Source organism: Haliotis rubra, unplaced genomic scaffold, assembly GCF_003918875.1.
Source record: "Haliotis rubra isolate DU_JTF1 unplaced genomic scaffold, ASM391887v1 Scf626, whole genome shotgun sequence".
Taxonomy (NCBI): domain Eukaryota; kingdom Metazoa; phylum Mollusca; class Gastropoda; order Lepetellida; family Haliotidae; genus Haliotis; species Haliotis rubra.
Genome location: NW_025767331.1, coordinates 73,098 through 90,164, shown reverse-complemented (window position 1 = coordinate 90,164; position 17,067 = coordinate 73,098). Strand labels below are relative to the sequence as shown.

The 17,067-nt window shown below is 39.8% G+C and overlaps 1 protein-coding gene across 2 annotated transcripts in view; it reads right to left on the bottom strand.

The window, feature by feature from the left end:
- The window catches only part of LOC124256365 (protein O-mannosyl-transferase TMTC1-like), a 62,319-nt gene that overhangs the window by 23,040 nt on the left and 22,212 nt on the right, over window positions 1-17,067 (bottom strand). For both annotated transcript variants that reach the window (XM_046690369.1, XM_046690368.1), the window contains exons 3-8: window positions 12,039-12,112; window positions 3,422-3,604; window positions 2,908-2,986; window positions 2,174-2,277; window positions 1,620-1,815; window positions 669-793 (exon numbers count right to left, since the gene is read on the bottom strand). In XM_046690369.1, coding sequence (XP_046546325.1) covers window positions 669-793; window positions 1,620-1,815; window positions 2,174-2,277; window positions 2,908-2,986; window positions 3,422-3,604; window positions 12,039-12,112 — 761 coding nt within the window. The remainder of the gene's footprint in view (window positions 1-668; window positions 794-1,619; window positions 1,816-2,173; window positions 2,278-2,907; window positions 2,987-3,421; window positions 3,605-12,038; window positions 12,113-17,067) is intronic.

Here is a 17,067-nt window from a genome sequence, read left to right as displayed (position 1 = left end):
AGACATAACGTTACATGCTGTGACACAGGCATTAAGATGCCATTATTATAGAACTCTATTAAGGCCATTACATACAGAGCCTGATAACCATAGCTCCCTATGTGCTGCAACAGTCACATCAAGGCAGTTCAAAATTGTTAAATTGTTCACTCTTGAAAACGCCTGAAAGAAAATTATAGTCCTATGTATGAGCAATACTATGACCTATGACCTGCTCAAACATTAGTTCTATTTGGAATCAAAACTATTTGGAATTTACTCTATTGTGTCGGTAGAGAAAGTATGTCACAATGACATGATGATGTGATTAAGAAATATTTGTAAATACAGTGGAAAGTACCGCTTTTAACTTGATGTAAAAATACACTATTAGAGTCCTGTTAACTAAACTTGGATGGTTAAACATCTGAATGATGAAGAGTTTATCTCACCTTGGTAGATAAATTAGCGATTCTTTCTGCAACCACTCCAAAACAAACATCCCACTGGTGTCAAGAAGAGACTGACAACTGGCAGGCCAGCCCTGATAAGTTGTTCATTGATACATATGCATAGAGACAAGATGGTTGTCCAGGGCCTGATAACACTGGCTAGTCCTTGGAATTTTACATCAGGTTTCCACTGGAATACATATGGTTAAACATCTGAATGATGAAGAGTTATCTCACCTTGGTAGATAAAGGATTCTTTCTGCAACCACAAAACCCACACGGAAGAAGAGATTGGATGCTGGCAGGAAGGGAATCACAAGTAGAGACAAAGCCAGGAGCGTCACACTGGGATAACTGTCATTCTGAAGTGGAATATCTTGTATTATATCCAAGTCATGTCAAATTAAGAATCGTAATCCTGTAGGGAATATTTAGTACTATATCGAGGCGAGGCGAGGCGAGGTGAGGTGAGGTGAGGTGAGGTGAGGTGAGGTGAGGTGAAATTGAGTTTAATGTCGTGCTTGAGAATATTTCGCTTATATGACGACGTGCATGCGTGTGCATGTGCGGCTGCTTGTACTAGCCAAGACTTATGCTGGTTTTATAGTGCTAGCCCACTGAGATACCATGCCGCAGTGAAGCATAAATACCCCACTCAGACACATTATACTGACTCCGAGCCGACCAGTCCTTGTTGTACCCATTAATGCCGAACGCCAGGCAGGGGCCAACAAGTACCATATTTTAACGTCTTTTGGTATTACGCGGTCGGGGATCGAACCCGCGACCTACCGATCTCCGGGCGGACGCTCTAACCACTACACCACGGAGGCGGTCACTATATCTAGGTTGTGTCATACCAAGAACTGTCTTCTTGAAGTGAAATATCTGGTTTTATATCCAGGTTATATCATATCAAGAACTGTTAACAAGCAGCAGGAATATCTGGTATTATAGCCCTATTACGTGATAACAGGAAATATCATCCCTCAGGAAAGTTTTATCTTATACCTGTTCAAAGGTTTGGATATCTGTCATCCTGCAGTGGGGTTATATGGAATACTAACTTTGCGTTGGGACATCCATATCAACTACCGGCTCGGGTGACACTGCTACAAAGAGGTGTACATCAAACTGTATTACCCACTAGAGAAGCATACAACTTATAATGTCATCTGATACACGTACCTGAGATTTAAAATCTTGGACGCACTTGTAGCCAATAACGACAAATGTGGCAAATAGCACCAAAGTTGCTAAGTTACGGGGGTCTGCAACTGACTCCACCAATGGGATACTGCCAAGTGTCCAATCATAACAAAGAGTGACTGGTGCCAGTAGAAGCCAGGAGTTGAAGGCAAACAGGTAGTTGTAGGTCAGAACTCTGAAACACACAACCCATTGTATATATGAGATCAGTCCAACAATATGAACATGTGTGCATGTAAGACTACAACAGTATATCCTTGAGACTAACTTCAACCAAGTGATTACAACTTTCGCTGATACAGTATATACAAAATTAAGATTCAATATGAACTTCAACATGGCAAATTTCAACAAAGGGAAACTGATTGTTTTATAAGCATTCTAGAAGTTGGTGAGTCAATAATGAAGCATACGGCTTTATAGATACTGAGGCAAACTGAGCTTGTGTGGAAGGGGGTCAATGTATCACAATTTGTTTTTAGCGAAACTGCCTGATACAAGGAAAGTTAATCCTGTTCCAAAGCGTCACTCACCGAGTGATGAGGGAGTCAGAGAAGGACGCGGGATTGTCCTGCTCCAGGAATTCTGGAAGTTCTCCAGCCATGATCCAGATTCGGAATATCAGGAGGCAGAGAAGCTGAAACAAGATTGGAGCAAACATCAGTGACACAGAATAAGCAAATACATTGTGTTACTTTAGCAGCCATAAAATTTCAAATCCTAGCATTCAAACCACGGACCTTCTGATCCGAAGTTGGATACCTTGTCCACATGACCAAAGAGGTTAACCCCGTCAAACTGACATGGTAAGAATGCCATATATGGGATGACTCCACACCCTGCTACAATTGCTACCCTAACACTGCATGAATAGATGCTTTCACAAAATCAATTATATTGGGAATGAAACCCAGAGTTTCAGTATAACTAGCCAACACTCCAGCCACTGGGCTACAGCATGTCTTTGAGTGGTGCAAATGAAGGCGACCCCATCTCAAGAGACTCAACCATGTGATCTAAAACCTAACAATATTCGTTAAACTAACCCTAAAGAAGATAGTAACTGGTATCCAAGGGTTGAAAAAGTAAGTACACTAAGATAACGAAGTATTAAAAACTCGAGTCGAGTTGTGCACATTTTTTGCACAGTTCAAAGATGGCAGAAAGTTTTCAAAGATGGCGGAATGTATCCAGGATACTGTAGTCTTTCTGATGAAACTGTAATTGGTCAGCCTGTACATGTTGAAGCTGTTGTGTCAGTACTTACAGTGGAGATGAGCACCAGGAACCTGGCCATCAGGGGACTCATCCTCATCATGGCTGCTTCAGACCTCTCAGTCAGCACCCTGCAGAGGCAGCATGCACACTTATATGTTATGAACAAATGTCTACCGGTATATACTACTCAACTTGTGGTAAGGATCATCAGACATATTTAAATTACTAAATCACAATCGAAAGTGGAACAGTATAGTTTTCAGAGGACCTGAAACAGGGTCTTCGTTTTGATATTTTTAATTTTAATAAACGACAAGCCTGGCTTCTAAACAGAAAGTTAAATCACAGTTTCTTTTGGTTTAGTAATTTTAGGGTCTTCAAACAGTCACGAACAAGTCCTGTTTGAAGTGAGTGAGTGAGTAAGTTAAGATAAACACTGTAAATAGAACTTCTCTTACGTCATGCAGTGTCAGTTTGACGTGGTAGGAAAGCCTGAAGTGATGACGGTGTGACATGATTCTACAAGATTCTTACAATAATAAACATATGCTTTGTTATCTAACCTGATGATTCCCTTCCTGCAGAAGATGGTTACATCCAGCAAGCCACACACACCAATCACTGTCACTCCATGTTCCTTGAACAACATGGCTGCCACTGTACATATCACCATGGCAACCAGCAGCACAGGATGCTGGGTAACTGGGAAATCAGGAGTTTCGTAGTTATGCTTTACATCGATTGATCTGAAAAATTAAGAAACAAAAATATATTTCGTAATTCCATGTCATCAACATGCTTAAAAAGTCATGGAATATTTGTACATCAAAACGTGTTAGATGTAATTAACTATCATCATAGTCGGACAACTACCAGTTGTGCCAATTTACACTTTTCAGATGGGTACACAAAGTCTGCAGTCTAGACTACCAGTTGTCCGACTTTCATTTTTGTGGAAGTTGCAGTGGCTGAGCGGGTTAGGTGTCTGCCTTTGTGTGTTGGCGATTTGGTGCCTGATTCTGAGGGGTGTGGTTTGAATCCCGGATGGGACTCAACCCAAAAAGTACTAGAATCGGTACTTTACAAAGAAAGTGTAATCCCAAATATAACACATGTTACATTTGACCACTTTCTAAATGGCATTGTGTATTCATAACTATGTCATTGATCTAATTTGTACAGGGACTATAAAATATCACATGGCCTCTGGTTTGTGACTACATTTACAGTGTCCCCACCACAGCCATCTTTCATTAATATTTTTGCTTGGGATAACTGCAGCTAAGAGACACTCACCAACAGTTGTTGGAATGGTTGAGCCAACACATTTATATTTGTGGTACCTTTCAACATTAAGTGTGATCCTGTCATTGACAATGCACATTATAAACATGGTGAATTGTTCAGTTGCATGAAGATTCTATAGATGCCAACCATGATGCAAGGCATACTTTGATCGAACATCACCGCATTGGCAGGTGTATCTAATATCTAATTCCTGGTAAGAATTGTCCCCACCAACTCTGCTGGATGTAGCTTACACTCAAGTGTTGACATAACATTGTGTGGTTAGACTCAGTGACTTGGCTGATCACATGACATACCCTGGGATAACTGTTCATAACATCAATCACTGGATTGTCTGGTTCAGGATCAGTTATTTACAACAACCACATCATATGAATACACAATGCCGTAACATAGTGGTTAGTCTGTTTTAAGCCAGGAGTCTATGTGAAAACCCTTGTGAATTGATCTCTGTAATGTCTGCATTACAAAACCTGACAGCATGTTTCCTTCACCATACTAATAATGGCCACCCTGTTAATCATGGCTACCCTGTTCTATTTGTTCATCTTCACCAATGGCTGAGATAATGTTCATAAGAGGTTGAAAAACCCTGTTCATCTGGCTGACATAAGTATAATGAACCCCTGTTCTCAGGTAGTACTTTAACAGGCACTAGACTGCATTGGAAGTCTGCTTGCACACCCTATTCATTATCATGGAGGTCTCCACTGTTGTTCTTACAGCATGGCCGTACTTGACAGCTGGGATATACCCACAGTGTGTAAACAGGTATATGACATAACACTTTCTCTGATCATGGCCCGATAGCCCTCTCCAAACACCCCATATTGTGATACCCTGTATCTGACCCTCTGTAGTGGCTACTTGAAACTGTCCACACAGTAATTACAGGGAACAGAGTGGCAAGAGCTTGTTACAATGTTGTACACTGCAGGTGGCAGTCACCAATCATTGTATCAGTACATGCCTGGTGTATAACTCTGTATTCCACCTGAGGGGACACACAGCTACATGCAGGGCAGGTTAATCTGGGCATTAAACACATGATGTTGTTGATGGAATGGATTTCCTATAGGTGGTGTTCATTACAGAACCATGTACATGTTACTGGACAACTTCAAACAGCTGTAGATACAGTAATCCACAATAGCTGTCACGGATGATAAATACTGGTATGTCAAACGTAGCCTTACATGGAAGATTGATTGATAATAGTCTTTGTGATCCCATTCAACAATGAATTACTCACTCTCTATATCTCACAGTTAGTAAGGCTATATAGAGTCTGTGCTGTGAGGTATATCTCACAGTTAGTAAGGCTATATAGAGTCTGTGCTGTGAGGTATATCTCACAGCTAGTAAGGCTATATAGAGTCTGTGCTGTGAGGTATATCTCACAGTTAGTAAGGCTATATAGAGTCTGTGCTGTGAGGTATATCTCACAGCTAGTAAGGCTATATAGAGTCTGTGCTGTGAGGTATATCTCACAGTTAGTAAGGCTATATAGAGTCTGTGCTGTAAGGTATATCTCACAGTTAGTAAGGCTATATAGAGTCTGTGCTGTGAGGTATATCTCACAGCTAGTAAGGCTATATAGAGTCTGTGCTGTGAGGTATATCTCACAGTTAGTAAGGCTATATAGAGTGCTGTGAGTTTGGTATAACAGTGACAGCATGGTGTGGGTGCTTGTGGACCAAATGAGCTGAGACTCGAACCAGAAATCAGCAGATCCTGCACAGCAGGTAGCAGCACCCTTGACCAGCATTTTGTTACTTTCCCGCTGACACCATGAAGGCCATGGCACGAAGCAGCCAGAGGAAGCCTGTCTGTCATTGAAGGTGATGTCAATGGGGTGTAACATTACACTCAAGGTACAGGAGCAGCAACCTCTATGTTCCTTCAGGGTGGTTCAGGGTAGCTTAGTGGGTAAACCATTTGGCATCCCAACAAAGGAGTGGGTTCAAATCCCTACATGGGTACAACATCTCTGTACTTGGAGGGTGGTTGGGTAGCTTAGTGGGTAAACCATTTGGCATCCCAACAAAGGAGTGGGTTCAAATCCCTACATGGGTACAACATCTCTGTACTTGCAGGGTGGTTGGGTAGCTTAGTGGGTAAACCATTTGGCATCCCAACAAAGGAGTGGGTTCAAATCCCTACATGGGTACAACATCTATGTTCCTTCAGGGTGGTTGGGTAGCTTAGTGGGTAAACCATTTGGCATCCCAACAAAGGAGTGGGTTCAAATCCCTACATGGGTACAACATCTCTGTACTTGCAGGGTGGTTGGGTAGCTTAGTGGGTAAACCATTTGGCATCCCAACAAAGGAGTGGGTTCAAATCCCTACATGGGTACAACATCTCTGTTACTTGCAGGGTGGTTGGGTAGCATTTGCACATCCAAAGAAAGACCTGGGTTCAAATCTTTACATGGGTACAATGTGTGAAGCCCATATCTGGTTACCCTAATCATTATATTGTTGAAATAATGCTGAAGGCAGCATAAAATTGTGTCCCCAGTCATGATATTGTTGGAATATTGCTAAAAGTGGCATAAAACCTTACACACTCAAAACCCTCAGATGAGACGGTCAGGTGCCCCAAGTGATATATTTCAATTCCACAGTGCCAGCATAGGAAGAAATTAACTTTCTTTAGAAGCATTCATATGTTGCCTTGAGGGTCTGGTCTTGTGTCTTGTCAAACAAAACTGAACATCAATATTAAAGTGATAAATAAAGGCAGGGGAGGTTGCCCTGAAACACTCACAACTCCTCACCCACCTTACAGATAATGTACCTCACCTTATCAGGAACCCTCGCTGGGACACATTCCACAACGAGTCATCATAGTACCATGTGTATTGTAACCATACATATAGAACCTGACATATAGAGTCCAGGACCCGGTTGTATCAAACTTTAATAAAGCATTAACGTGACATTAAACGTTCATTAAGTAATGTGTCATTAAATTCTGTTGTACTAACGTTTTACTTGTGTTGTTTTGTCATTAGCGCGTCATTAACTTAATGAAGGTCCTGGGGTATCATTAGAGCGTCATTAAACTTCTTGGAAAAGTGAACAGTACGCCAGAATTTTGTTTGCGCAGCACTGGATCTACCTACAGCTATAAAATTAAACAGAAATGTAGAGTATTACATGTCCTATCTCATGGTATAAACTCAGTTTGAAAAGTAGACACTGCTAAATGTTACCCCTAAATTTGGTATGCGTTAAAAACAGTAAATTTCTCTGCTTTTTATCATGCACTGATAAAAGTACTGTGCTACTATATTTTAAATTTGTCATCTTTACGGAAAGTGTGAAAATTCTGCCTGATACCTGAACGACATAGGTATGTATTAAATTACTTTGTGTGCTTATGTATAACGTTATACACTCAATCTTAAAAATGACTCGCAATATGTGTTGAAAATGGATTTGCCCCTATGACATCAAATGACTATATAAACAGAGCTCCAGATAAGATTTAGCTCATGTGGGTACTGTACCCACTGTACTTTTTGGAGTGGGTATTATGAATTTTGAGTGGGTATTTCAATTTCCGTTACCCACTGCTTTTAAATATGTGCGTATTTCAGTCATTTTACTCACCTAAGTATTATGTCATTGAGTAAGTTTACTAAGTAGGTATGTTCTGCCTTATGTCATACCTAATCAAAACCAACTTAAATATAATGGAAATCACTCATCCTATACTAACAGTACAACACAATAGCAATTGATGTAATTTTCATTACGCAAGCGATTTCTATAAATATATTCCGTACGCATTTGTTTTAAACTTTTTGCGTATCTAACATTTTAAATGCGTAATTGGTTCACAACAATTATTTTTCAATGCGTAAATGGGAATTTTCTATGCATATATTACTCGGATACGCAGCTTATCTGGGCCTCTGTATAAAGGTCATACTCTTATAAAGATAAGGGGGCATTACTCCGCTATGCTTAACAATAAGTCATTGTAACTCAAATCATTTGGAGAGAATTTGCTGTGAATAAGGACACTATATTTTCGTGGTGTTTTGTTCACGGAATTATCGAAAACAATGATACTCAAAACATTCGTGACAAACGCGCACCTGGCCAATGATTATACGCCATTATTTTGTCTATAACACAACATAAACAAATTCAATAAACAAGACATATATATCCTTTAAAAACGTGTGCATATACACATTTCATGAAATAAATAAATCACTTTTATTTATTATATCAGTTTTACTTAGGTTTAAAATACTAAATGTTGATAATGAAATTAGTTTCATGAAACATATTTGAACAATATGCAAAGTATACATTAATACTAAAAGTGTAATCTGCAGGACAGTGTGATTGTGTTTAATCTTATTCAACCGACCTTCACCTCAAAGAAATTGCCAAATATGTCCAACAATGTTGACGTATGACCTCACTACCGATGACCGATTTCTCATGAAATGGCGGCTTTGTGGATATGGGTGCCCACGATTTTGCGAAGGAACCTTTGTCCATAAATGTATGATGTAAGTAATCGGAAACATTCTGACTATCTGCGTATGGTTAGTTGTTTTTATTGCTTCCATTGAAAAAGTCAGAAATGCTGATAATTGCCTATGTCGTTTCCATGATTTTGCATCTGGCATGCCGTCACGCTGCACAGAACTTTCGAATGAATATATAAAATTTCTGTATTGTATCTGTTTTTAATTTTCTAGTTCTTGCTACGATACTCTTTCCGTGCATATTCTAAAAGTATTCAGCTCTTGCATGCTACAAATAGACAACATTAACACAAAGTTACAATCTCATTACACTGAGATAACTGTTTTCGCTCCTACCTCCTTATAGACAAAGCCTACTTGTTAGAACAACACCCTGTTTAACACAGACTTACAATAGCCACAAGCCCAACATTGTTTAGTAGCATGAGGCCCTGTGTGACTTTTTGACTTAAACACAGACTTATGTCCATTACGCTAAGATTGTTTAGTGAACATGGCCCTGTTTGAGCTTTAAGACAGATTCACATTAGTCCCAGCTCTGGGTCTGCTCAATAGAATACTGTTCTTTAAGTAACCTCCCATACTTACACAAAGACTTATATTACAGTACAATTACAATAAGATTGTTCAGTTAAATGAAGCTGTCTGTAACTCCCAGAGGTTAACACAGAACTGTGCCACTACTCAGACAAACTCAATGACTTCCTGGTAATCAAACACGACTTCACCTCGACTTGTAATCCTAAGTGCAGTTGTCACAGTTACATTATGATTTCAGTGATGATGGTAATCACTATTGAGTGTACACATAAACACCCCCATTCTGGCCGTAATCTGGCCATAGTGTGCATGTTTATGGACGTGTTATTGAACCCCGGGCTCAGTGTATGTCCTGAATGGGTCAGTATACCAGGCTGGATATCGTATTGACTCGGGTATCAACAGAAAGTCTAGTCATGGGGGAACGTAGTCTCCCTGGCGTAGTGTGTCGGAGGATTGAGTGATTTCCATTGACGCCACAGACTGAACTTGCAAAGTGGTAATGTCACTCTGAGAGTTGAGGGAACTGCGGCTTACCGGTGAAATATGCAGTGTTTGTATAAAATATCCATCAGATTTCAGAAAAATGCTGATGACTTATTACAGACTGACAATTGAACTTAATCCATATACCGGGTATTTGTTCTTAAACATAAAATTCAATTATGATATCATAATTGTTAGTCTTAATGTCTCCTGGAAAGATTTCTCACAAACAATCATTAAAGTAAGACTATAATTTCTCAGTTATTTTGAATTTGTGACAAATAAGATAAAAATTGCTATCAGGAGTTTTCAGACTCAGATATTTCCCTGATCTAACCTTGCAGCTGGGGCATCGAGACATCAGGTGATTGTACAAGACAATAGCCACCGGCAAGTTTGACACAAGATAATGATGATGACAGTTATATATGTGTGACGTTAATGCTGTTCGACAGGAAGTTCAGCTCACAGGTGGGTGAGGCTTGTGGCTTTTCCTTGATGTAAGACACAGGTGCATTATGGTCACTGCTAACAGCACTGGTATCAACCATGTATATAAGTTGTGTGCGATGGAGTTAAACATTGTCCCACTCTTGGGAGGTCCTCATCATGACATACCTGTCAGAATTATTCTCAGGCATACAATGGAAATACAATTACTTCACTAATTCAGCTCAATTAATCAGTAATATCTACAATTTAAAATTGTACACACACTAAGATCATGGCAGATGTAAAACTTGAAAAAAATATATCAGTGAAAAATGTGGCTGATATGTATTTAAAGGAGGTTCTGATATGTATTTAAAGGAGGTTCTGATATGTACTGATATGTATTTAAAGGAGGTTCTGATATGTATTTAAAGGAGGTTCTGATATGTATTTAAAGGAGGTTCTGATATGTATTTAAAGGAGGTTCTGACATGTATTTAAAGGAGGTTCTGATATGTATTTAAAGGAGGTTCTGATATGTACTTAAAGGAGGTTCTGATATGTACTTAAAGGAGGTTCTCATATGTATTTGAATGTAGCTTTGGCATTGTAGTGGAAGAAGGATCTGACATATTTTTGAGGTAGCTCTGTAGCTGAGCTTAGGAAGCGTCTGATATGTATGTAAAGGTCACTCAAGATGTAGTTCTGTGTTGCTCTGAGATGTATTTGAAAGAGGGCCTGATATGTGCTCTATAGGGGACTCCTGGATGTATTGAAAGGGGTCAGCACTTGACCCCTAGAGATAGCCAGCATGTCCAGACAATGACCATGTGGCCTTCAAACACGTGAACAAGCCACACCAATTCTCACTCATGTCCCTGGGCCCTAAACAAACAAACCCAACAGAGAAACCCTCTTAGCACCTTGATCACATTCCGGTTACAGAATTGGGTTAAAATGAGCAAGATATTTACTCGATAGCCTTCAACTGGCAGACCTTATGTTTGCGTGACATACGGGTGCGATATTTCATTAACTTCTGACATGACATAGAGTTTATGGAGGAAACTCTACCCCCTGGGTGTGAGGAGGATGTATACAGGTACGACCCTCCTCACCTGCTGTGTTTGATCTTCTTCTAACCATCTATTGTTGAAGCACAATGGCTCCTTGTCTACGTTGACTTACCTTCCTCCCCCCCCCTCCCCCTCATCAGGCAGACCTGCCACATGGAGGCTTGTCTTTCATTCACAAATTAACGGTAACAGATGAGATATCTCTGTTACAACCAGCTATTCACTTGAGGTAACAGATGAGATATCTGTCACAACCAGCTATTCACTTGAGGTAACAGATGAGATATCTGTCACAACCAGCTTTTCACTTGATGGAACAGATAAGATATCTCTGTTACAACCAGCTTTTCACTTGAGGTAACAGATGAGATATCTGTGTTACAACCAGCTATTCACTTGAGGTAACAGATGAGATATCTGTCACAACCAGCTATTCACTTGATGGTACAGATGAGATATCTCTGTCACAACCAGCTTTTCACTTGATGGTACAGATGAGATATCTGTGTTACAACCAGCTTTTCACTTGATGGTACAGATGAGATATCTCTGTTACAACCACCTATTCACATAAACAGATGAGATATCTGTCACAACCACCTATTCACGTGATGGAACAGATGAGATATCTGTCACAACCAGCTATTCACATAAGGTAACAGATGTGATATCTGTCACAACCACCTATTCACGTGATGGAACAGATGAGATATCTGTTACAACCAGCTTTTCACTTGAGGTAACAGATGAGATATATCTGTTACAACCAGCTATTCACATGAGGTAACAGATGAGATATCTCTGTTACAACCAGCTACTTACTTGACATAACAGATGAGAGCCAGAAGGAAGAAAACAGCTGCCAACAGTTCTGCCCTTCCCACAATTCCTGCAACCTGAAACAGGAAACACACATTCAAATAATGGAAAGCCTTGATAACGTTTCAACATAAGAATCATGATCTAGCTTTATGTGAAAATCATGTGAAATCAGGATACAATTACCACCATGATATACGATATTGCAATACATCTGGGAGAATGTTACAACATGTTTAGCCTGGTTTAATGTCTGTTATCTTATCCGAGCAATGTATATGGTGCTCATGTTATCAGTCACTTGTCTGCCATGGCAGTAAATACAAGAACAGAGCTGACCATAGCATTGACCAGCACTCCCTCACTAACTCTATATAAACATGTATATATAGTGTAATATTCTGTGCTTCAAGAAGGATGCTAGCATGATGTGAGGCCTGTCCCCTTCCCTCACTAACTCTATATAAACATGTATATAGTGTAATATTCTGTGCTTCAAGAAGGATGCTAGCATGATGTGAGACCTGTCCCCTTCCCTCACTAACTCTATATAAACATGTATATAGTGTAATATTCTGTGCTTCAAGAAGGATGCTAGCATGATGTGAGAACTGTCCCTTCCCTCACTAACTCTATATAAACATGTATATAGTGTAATATTCTGTGCTTTCAAGAAGGATGCTAGCATGATGTGAGACCTGTCCCCTTCCCTCACTAACTCTATATAAACATGTATATAGTGTAATATTCTGTGCTTCAAGAAGGATGCTAGCATGATGTGAGACCTGTCCCCTTCCCTCACTAACTCTATATAAACATGTATATAGTGTAATATTCTGTGCTTCAAGAAGGATGCTAGCATGATGTGAGACCTGTCCCTTCCCTCACTAACTCTATATAAACATGTATATAGTGTAATATTCTGTGCTTCAAGAAGGATGCTAGCATGATGTCCCCTGAGACCTGTCCCCCCCCTCCCCTCACTAACTCTATATAAACATGTATATAGTGTAATATTCTGTATTCATGTGCTTCAAGAAGGATGCTAGCATGATGTGAGACCTGTCCCCTTCCCTCACTAACTCTATATAAACATGTATATAGTGTAATATTCTGTGCTTCAAGAAGGATGCTAGCATGATGCTGAGACCTGTCCCCTTCCCTCACTAACTCTATATAAACATGTATATAGTGTAATATTCTGTGCTTCAAGAAGGATGCTAGCATGATGTGAGACCTGTCCCCTTCCCTCACTAACTCTATATAAACATGTATATAGTGTAATATTCTGTGCTTCAAGAAGGATGCTAGCATGATGCTAGAGACCTGTCCCCTTCCCTCACTAACTCTATATAAACATGTATATAGTGTAATATTCTGTGCTTCAAGAAGGATGCTAGCATGATGTGAGACCTGTCCCCTTCCCTCACTAACTCTATATAAACATGTATATAGTGTAATATTCTGTGCTTCAAGAAGGATGCTAGCATGATGTGAGACCTGTCCCCTTCCCTCACTAACTCTATATAAACATGTATATAGTGTAATATTCTGTGCTTCAAGCTTGCAGCTCTATATGCTTCACAGATGCTGAAGCTGGTTTTATAGTGCTAGCCCACTGAGACCTGTGTCCCCTTCCCTCACTAACTCTATATAAACATGTATATAGTGTAATATTCTGTGCTTCAAGAAGGATGCTAGCATGATGTGAGACCTGTCCCCTTCCCTCACTAACTCTATATAAACATGTATATAGTGTAATATTCTGTGCTTCAAGAAGGATGCTAGCATGATGTGAGACCTGTCCCCTTCCCTCACTAACTCTATATAAACATGTATATAGTGTAATATTCTGTGCTTCAAGAAGGATGCTAGCATGATGTGAGACCTGTCCCCTTCCCTCACTAACTCTATATAAACATGTATATAGTGTAATATTCTGTGCTTCAAGAAGGATGCTAGCATGATGTGAGACCTGTCCCCTTCCCTCACTAACTCTATATAAACATGTATATAGTGTAATATTCTGTGCTTCAAGAAGGATGCTAGCATGATGTGAGACCTGTCCCCTTCCCTCACTAACTCTATATAAACATGTATATAGTGTAATATTCTGTGCTTCAAGATGTATATAGTGTAATATTCTGTGCTTCAAGAAGGATGCTAGCATGATGTAGCCCAGACCTGTCCCCTTCCTCACTAACTCTATATAAACATGTATATAGTGTCGAATATTCTGTGCTTCAAGAAGGGGATGCTAGCATGATGTGAGACCTTGTCCCCTTGAACCCTCACTAACTCTATATAAACATGTATATAGTGTAATATTCTGTGCTTCAAGAAGGATGCTAGCATGATGTGAGACCTGTCCCCTTCCCTCACTAACTCTATATAAACATGTATATAGTGTAATATTCTGTGCTTCAAGAAGGATGCTAGCATGATGTGAGACCTGTCCCCTTCCCTCACTAACTGCAGCTAGGACTACGGGAGAACAAGGGCCCCTCTATATTCCTTTTCAAAAGAATTCATAAGTACCCTTTTTTTTATGGTCAGAATATACCAGCCTTGACCTTCATAAATCACACAGGTGAGCAACTCTCTCTAAGTAATTGGACAATACAGCGAGAGTCACAGATCGCTGATCCGTGTGATGTGTGTCTCTCACGCCATGAAGCGCTTCAATGGCATCAAATCACACACAGAACATGGGACAGGTGTCATTAGCATAAAGTCATAAAGTCTGCTATGTCAACATCAATCAAGCCTTTATGCTGCGACTTTATGAATATCAGATTGTTCCCATTTTAGTGCAGTTTGAGCAAACTTCTACAGCTTGATAGCGCAGTTTGATTTAAACTTCGCCAAAGAAAATAAGGACTCTTTTCAAACGATGGCAACCAGTGTTATGTTGTATCACCTTATCTTGATGTTCTAACGGAGAAGCAGATAACATCTTGAACCCATCCAACGGGAACTTGTTAATAGTTTAACACATTCACCACAGATGATGCTGCAGATATATACTACTCAAAAGATATTAAGGAACTACACTTAATCTGTCATAGCTATGTTTTAAAACAATTGCTGTTCTTCGACTTCTGTGTGTGGTATACATGAAATGTGTCAATTATGACGACCATATGTTCTAAAAGACGTCTTTCTGTTCACAGATGTTCATACACGATGCCTGTCTGTTCACAGATGTTCATATCTAATGCTTAGCCTTTCACTGGACAAAGCACATAAAAAATGCAGACAGCAATATGAATAAAGTTATTACATTTGTCATGCGAGAATAATCTGTTTGTGGCTATATCACATTTTAAATGGACACCATGTTGTGGACATCATGCTCTGAAAGACTTGATGAATGAATGAGAACCACGGTTTAGTCATGCCCTGGTTCCTAACACCTGCACCATGCTGCCATCTAACACTACAGCGTTACAGAGATACTGGGTCAGGACATCATGTACTTCACACAGACCAGGGAAAGTTGAAGCAAGATTAGTGAGTGAGTGAGTGGTTTCACACCGCTTTTAGCAACATTCCAGCAATATCACAGTGGCCGGGACACCGGAAATGGGCTTCATACATTGAAAAGCAAGATTACTTTTAAAGTACTTCTATTAGTCTCCTTGGATGACTTTGTTCACCGAGCAGTGAATGGGTACCCAGAGGGATGACATGGTCATGAGACTGTTCACAATTTATGCTAACAGGTAACTTTGTTTGTCCTTGTGTTGTGGGTCTTTGGTTGCTAAAGCACATCCCCTGTGGAAGTAACCATATATGAAAGATGATAAGTTAACAATACAGCATGGTAAAGATCAATACACTTATTCTCCAGTTACATCATGCTGTCCCGTACACTAACTCTCCCCAGTCAGCTAGCTGCCACGCCCTTCAATCGATATCATCTTAAATATGCTGTCACTGCAGATTATGGTCTTCACTTGTCTACATCACCATAGTTCTGTTTGCACCATTAGTACATTACAGTTTCATTTGTAATATGCATATACAGTTTGGGATAATAAAGTATACCCTCAAAGTAATTGGACACTGAAACTGACGTGAGACAGATTGGCGGATTGGTCAGTTGGTGGGGGGAATAGCGGAAGGGTTGTTGGCTGGTTAGATCCATTGATAGGTGGATGGTTAGATAGATTGTTGGCTGGATGGTTAGATAGATTGTAGGCTGGATGGTTAGGTTAGTGGGTGGATGGATCGTTTACCTTTGAGTGGATAGATGGATGGGTTACCTTTGAGTGGATGGATGGATAGTTTACCTTTGAGTGGATGGATAGTTTACCTTTGAGTAGATAGATAGCTTACCTTTGAGTGGATGGATAGTTTACCTTTGAGCAGATAGATGGTTTATCTTTGAGTGGATGGATAGTTTACCTTTGAGTAGATAGATAGCTTACCTTTGAGTGGATGGATAGTTTACCTTTGAGTGCATGATAGATGGTAGATAGATACCTTTGAGTGGATGGATAGTGGATGGACCTTTGAGTGGATGGATAGACCTTTGAGTGGTGGATGGATAGTTTATGGATGGATGGTTTACCTTTGAGTGGATGGATAGTTTACCTTTGAGTGCATGGATAGTTTACCCTTGAGTAGATAGATGGATTTTACCTTTGAGTGGATGGATAGTTTACCTTTGAGTGGATGGATAGTTTACCTTTGAGTGAATGGATAGCTTACCTTTGAGTGGATGGATAGTTTACCTTTGAGTGAATGGATAGTTTACCTTTGAGTGAATGGATAGTTTACCTTTGAGTGAATGGATGGTTTACCTTTGAGTGAATGGATAGCTTACCTTTGAGTGAATGGATAGTTTACCTTTGAGTGAATGGATAGCTTACCTTTGAGTGGATGGATAGCTTACCTTTGAGTGGATGGATAGTTTACCTTTGAGTGAATGGATAGTTTACCTTTGAGTGAATGGATGGATAGTTTACCTTTGAGTGAATGGATAGTTTACCCTTGAGTAGATAGATGGTTTACCTTTGAGTGGATG